The sequence below is a fragment of the Tupaia chinensis genome, unplaced genomic scaffold (genome assembly GCF_000334495.1).
Source record: "Tupaia chinensis unplaced genomic scaffold, TupChi_1.0 Scaffold144197_2, whole genome shotgun sequence".
In the NCBI taxonomy this organism is placed as follows: domain Eukaryota; kingdom Metazoa; phylum Chordata; class Mammalia; order Scandentia; family Tupaiidae; genus Tupaia; species Tupaia belangeri.
In genome coordinates this window covers 66105-71488 of record NW_006204055.1, presented here as the reverse complement: position 1 = coordinate 71488, position 5384 = coordinate 66105, and the positions used below count along the sequence as shown (strand labels likewise).

Sequence of the window (5384 nt, the reverse complement as noted above, 5' to 3'; positions counted from 1 at the left end):
GCGGGGCCACGCGCCCTACAGTGAAAATCCTCCTTAAAAAAAAAAAAAAAAAAAAAAAAAGATATCATCTTCATGGAGCAGCGAATGAATGTAAAATAAATACATCAATAAAAGACCAAAAATATCATCTCTAGTGGACGAATGGTTTCCTACTTGGAGATGAGACTGTATAAGGGGAGAAATGTAATTACTCAGTTGAGTTATAAAATCTTGAATAATGGGACCAGTAGATGGCCTAATGGCTACATCACTGGACTCCCACATGGCTCACCAGTGTGTATTACGACCCGGTGGCTTGAAACTCTCATCGGGTACGTGCGCATGTGTGCCCAGAACGCCAAGAGGAGAACGGAGGAGAAAGCACTGTGGCGTGGCCACTTCCCCCCGGAGTGTGTGGAGGATGATTTCTCTTTCTATCTCTGTTGAGTTGAGTGCATGTGCCCTACAGCAAAAATCTCTATAAATAAATAAAAACTTTGAATAATAATCTACTTCGGGACCAGCAGATGGTGTAATAGTTACGTTGCTGGATTCCCATGTAGTCGACTGAAGTTTGAGTCCCGGACCTGGCGGCTTAAAACTCACGCTGGGCACATGTGCATGCACATGGCAAGAGGAGAATGGAAGACAAGGGATTGCGGCATGGCCATTCCCCCAGGGGGTGATTTCTTGCTTTCTGTCTCTCTCTGTCTGTGCCTTGTGCCAGGCGCATGTGCATGCATTCCCAAAATCCCCAGAGAATGGAGAAGGGATTGATGTGGTCATCTCCCCTGGGGGTGATTTCTCACTTTCCTTCCTTCTCTGTCTCTCTTGGGAGGGCACACACGCCCTACGGCAAAAATCTGAAGAAGAAAAAAAGGCAAAGAAAGAATTACACTAGTCTGGAGACCACCTGGACAGTAAATGGCTCAAAGTTACCGGAAAATGAAATCTGAACCACAGGGCTAAGCTTTCTCATGCAGATTCAGATCTAAGAGAAACGTTGCCTGAGGGGCATCAAAGAGGAATTTCAGATCCACAATATTATGTAGCCCTTCTGGGGGATGGAGATGTTCTAAACTTAGGCTGCAGGGATGGCGGTCTAACTCCGGAGACAGACTAAAATTCAGTGAGTCATACACTGAGAGCTTGAAGACACTCAGACGTCTGTTTTGTTTTCCCTCGACCTTAACCTATGGAATTCTAACTTTGACCCTGGAAAACTCTGGGGAAAGAAATGGCAGCTCTTGAGGGTGTGACCATGCATTTTTAAATGGACATCCCTGCTTTCTGGAATGCGTGGGGAGGGACCCGGGAGTTTTCATTGCGAAGGCAGAAAAGAATGATGGGGGGCCGGCCAGTGGTGTGGTGGTTAAGTGCACTGGACTCCCACATAGCTGATCAGGGTTCGAGTCCTGGACCTGGTGACTTGCTTTCTCACGTTCCGGTTCCCTCTCTTTCTCTCTTCTCTCACTTTCTCTGTCCTTCTCTGGTCAGATTTAAATAAGCAAATAAAGAAAGTTAAATAAATCATTATTTGAAAAAAAGAAAAAGAATGATGGGCACTCTCTTCTGCCGTATGCAGAGGAAAGAAAAACCCATGACTCTGGATCAGACAAAGAGTGTAAGTCTAACCTCATTTAAATAACGCCAATCTTCTCCCCCATTTTGCAGATGAGGGAACAGGCTCAGGTAGGTTAAGTCACTTTACCAGGTCACAGGTTGGGGAGTGATTTTTTTTTTTTTTTTTTGAGAGGTTTTTGCTATAGGGCACGTGCGCTCGCCAGACAGACAGAGAGACAGAAAGCGAGAAATCACCCCCCAGGGGGGATGGCCACACCACAATCCCTTCTCCTCCATTCTCCTCTCGGGATCTTGGGCACGCAAGCACACGTGCCCAGCATGAGTTTAAGCCACAGGGTCCGGGATGCGAACCACGGTCTACTACGTGGGAGTCCCGCGACATAGCCATTACGCTAACTGCTGGTCCCATGGTTGGGAGTGATTTTGACCCAGGATTTGGACCCAGCCTTCCTGACTCTAGTCTTTGCTCTTTACCATTAAGCTATGCACAGTCACTTAATCAAAACAAAAAACACACAGACAAACAAAATAAAACTCTTGGGGCCAGCAGATGGTGTATTGGTTAGGGTGCTGGACTCCCAGATGGTCAACCATGGTTCGAGTCCCAGAAGGGGCAGCTTGAAACTCATACCAAGCATGTTTGTGCACATGCCCCAATCCTAGGAGAATGGAGAAGAGATTGCAGCATGGCCTTTCCCTGGGGGTGACTTCTCACTTTCCTGTCTCTCCAGTAAGCACATGCGCCCTATAGCAGAAGTCTCTTAAAAACAAACAAAACCTCCCACAATATGCAGAAACAGAGAGATGAAGTACAGCCAGAAAGTGGCAGGGCAGATAGATTTGCCCTTTCTTCGACCCCGAGAACCTTCCATCTGCCCTGCTGCCTCCTCCCAGTTCATCAGGCTGACCTCACCCTGGGCTCACCTGCGCTCGTGCCCGAAGAGGCGCTCCACCTCTGCGCGGCCAGGGCTGCGGGTGCGGCCCCCGTCCCGGCTCTGTGCCTGGGGCCCTGGCTCCCTCTGGGCCAGCCTTCTGGGTGGGGGCAGGTCGGCCAGCACTGTGTATTCCTCCCTCTCCAAGTTGTGCCTGGTCTCCCCGGGAGGCGCTGAGCCCCGGGAGCCCCCCGAGCTGCCGGGTGGTGGTGAGGGTGCCAGGAAGGCGAGGTCACTGGGTGGGTGGCGGGGTGGGGAAGAGGCCCGAGGAGCATCCCGGTGCCCGATGCACACTTGGGGGATTGACCCTGGGGAGCCATGCAGAGAGTCGGTGGAGAGGGCCAGACTCTCCATGCTAGTCCCAGGGGGGTCCTGAAAGAACAGAGAAGGCTCTGGGGCCTGGCGTGGCGGGGAGGAGAAGGAGGGTGCATCCCGGTGCCCGATGCACACAGGGGTGGGGATGTGGCGGTGCTCGTGCAGAGAGTCTGTGGAAGGGACAAGGCTCTCAGTGCTGGCCCTGGGCAGGTCCTGGAACAAGAGCGAGGGTTCTGGGGCCTGGCGTGGTGGGGAAGAGGCCCGGGGAGCATGGCGGTACCCAATACACACAGGCGGGGGAAACTGAGGAGGGTCATGCTGGGGGGGCTGACGCTCAGCATCTGATGTTTCTGGGAGGAAGGGGAAGGGGTCGAACTGAGTGTGGCGGGGAGGCGAGGATGCCCGGGGGGCATCACGGTGCCCAATGCACACAGCAGGTGGTATATAGGGGGGCTCGTGGTGGGGTGGTTCACTCTCAGATGCATGAGGGTCTGGGAAGAAGGGGAAGGGGTCATGTTGCAAGTGGCGAGGAGGCGAGGAGGCCCGAGGGGCATCCCGGTGCCCAATGCACACAGTGCATGGGGGCTGGGAGGACTCCGAAGAAGTCTGAGGAGCACTGCGGGTAATGGGAAACAGAGGCGCGGAGGTCCGGGGGGCACTCTGATGGCTTGGGTTATGGGAGGAAGAGGTGGTCTGGGATGGCGAATTGTGCTGGGTAGGGCCAGAGGAGGAGTGGGCTGGTTTGGTGGAACATGAGGTCTGAGATCTGTCACCTTGGGTTGGCCGGAGGGCAATGGAGGCCCAGGGAACCTCACTTTGCTTGGAGCGAGATGGGGAAGAGGTGCGTGGGCCATCGCTCTGAGTGGGCCGGAGGGGAAAGGATGCCCAGGGGATGTCTTTGTTCGTTCGATGGGGAGAGGGATTCCTGGAATTGTTCTTGTGAGTGGAACGGTGGGGAGATGATGGCCCAGGATTGTTTTTTGGGGTGTAGCATTGAGGGGAGGAGGTTCTAGTGTTGTCCCGTTGGGTACATGCGATTCTCAAGTTATCCCATTTGCTACAAGAAGCTTTTGGGTTGTCTCGTTGGGTAGAAGAGGCTCTGGGGGTGTTCTGTTGGGCACAGGACATCCTGGGGTTGTCCTGCTGGGTGTTTCGGCTGGGAGAGGAGGCTCTGGGGTTGTCCCGTGGGGCACGGGATATCTTGGGGTTTTCCCGTTGGGTCATTCGGTTGGGAGAGGAGGCCGTGGGGTTGTCCTGTTGGGTGGCTCGGTGGGGAGAGGAAGCTCTGGGGTTGTCCCGTTGGCCACAGGATGTCCTGAGTTTGTCTTGTTGGATCGTTCGGTTGGGAGACGAGGGCCTGGGGTTGTCCTGTTGGGTCTTTTGGTTGGGGGAGGGGGCTCTGGGGTTGTCCCGTGTGGCACAGGACATCCTTGGTTTGTCTCGTTGGGTCATTCGGTTGGGAGAGGGGGCTCTGGGGTTGTCCTGTTGAGCATAGGATGTCCTGAGGTTGTCCCGTTGGGTGGCTTGGTTGGGAGAGCAGGCTCTGGGGTTGTCCTGTTGAGCACAGGATGTTCTGGTGTTTCCCCGATGGGGAGTACAAGTAGGAAAAGAGGTTTGGAGGTTGTCCAGTTGGATTGAAGAGGTTTTGGGATTGTCTTGGGTGGTTCTTGGGGGAGAGGATAGTTGACTGCTCCGTTGTGTAGAAGAGGTTTTGGGGTTATCCCGTTGGGTGATTCTTGAGGGAGAAGAAGCTCTGGGGGTGTTCTGTTGTGTGGATGAGGTCCTGGGAGTGTCATGCTGAGTGGATGGCATCCAGGGTTTGTCCCTTTGGGTGGTTCGGGAAGGAGAGGAGGCCCGGGGGGTGTCGCGTGGTGCAGAAGCTGCCTGGGCAGGGGAAGCTTGGTGGATGGTGCCTCGGTGTCCACTCTGTGGCGGTGCACAGGAAGCCTGGGCCGGTGCCGCCCGGGGCCGCTCCAGCGAGAAGTATCCACTTTCTCCTCGCAGCTTCGCCCAGTGCTGACCAGCACTCCGGCTCCCACCACCGGCATCTGCAGAGAGAAAAGGTAAGGGGAGGGCTCCAGACAGCTGTAACACCCTGCCCGTCTCTGTCTCCTGGGACCAGTGATTAGGGCAGACCCCACACCTTGTCTTGGAGGTGTTACTGTCGACCCTAAGTGAATCCACCCCTCTGGCCCTCTCTCCATTTGAAATGGAGACCCAGACTGACTTGGTCCATGGGACCAGGGCCAGGGGTTTCCAGAGCCAAAAGTCATATGGTCTGGGGTGCAAGGCCAGTCAGGAAGGAAGCACATGTTGGCAATGCCCTTGTGACCCGAGAGGACAGGCAGACCTGGCAGCAACTGCCCTAAGCTCTGTCCCCAGCTCTCCTTCCTGCAGCTGGACTCTCAGAAAGCCTACCAGTGGGACCAGCAGCTAGCATAATGGCTATGTTGCTGGACTCCCACGTAGTCGACCGCAGTTTGAGTCCCAGACCCGGTGGCTTAAAACTCACGCCGGGCGCGTGTGTGTGCGTGCCCAAGATCCCGAGAGGAGAATGGAGGAGAAGGGATTGCG

At 54.7% G+C, this 5384-nt stretch overlaps 1 protein-coding gene across 1 annotated transcript in view; it reads right to left on the bottom strand.

Annotated features, from left to right (window-relative positions):
• TRIOBP (TRIO and F-actin binding protein) overlaps positions 1–5384 on the bottom strand; it is a 75330-nt gene that overhangs the window by 46998 nt on the left and 22948 nt on the right. The window contains exons 5-6 of the mRNA XM_006166236.2: positions 4168–4858; positions 2488–4125 (exon numbers count right to left, since the gene is read on the bottom strand). Coding sequence (XP_006166298.1) covers positions 2488–4125; positions 4168–4858 — 2329 coding nt within the window. The remainder of the gene's footprint in view (positions 1–2487; positions 4126–4167; positions 4859–5384) is intronic.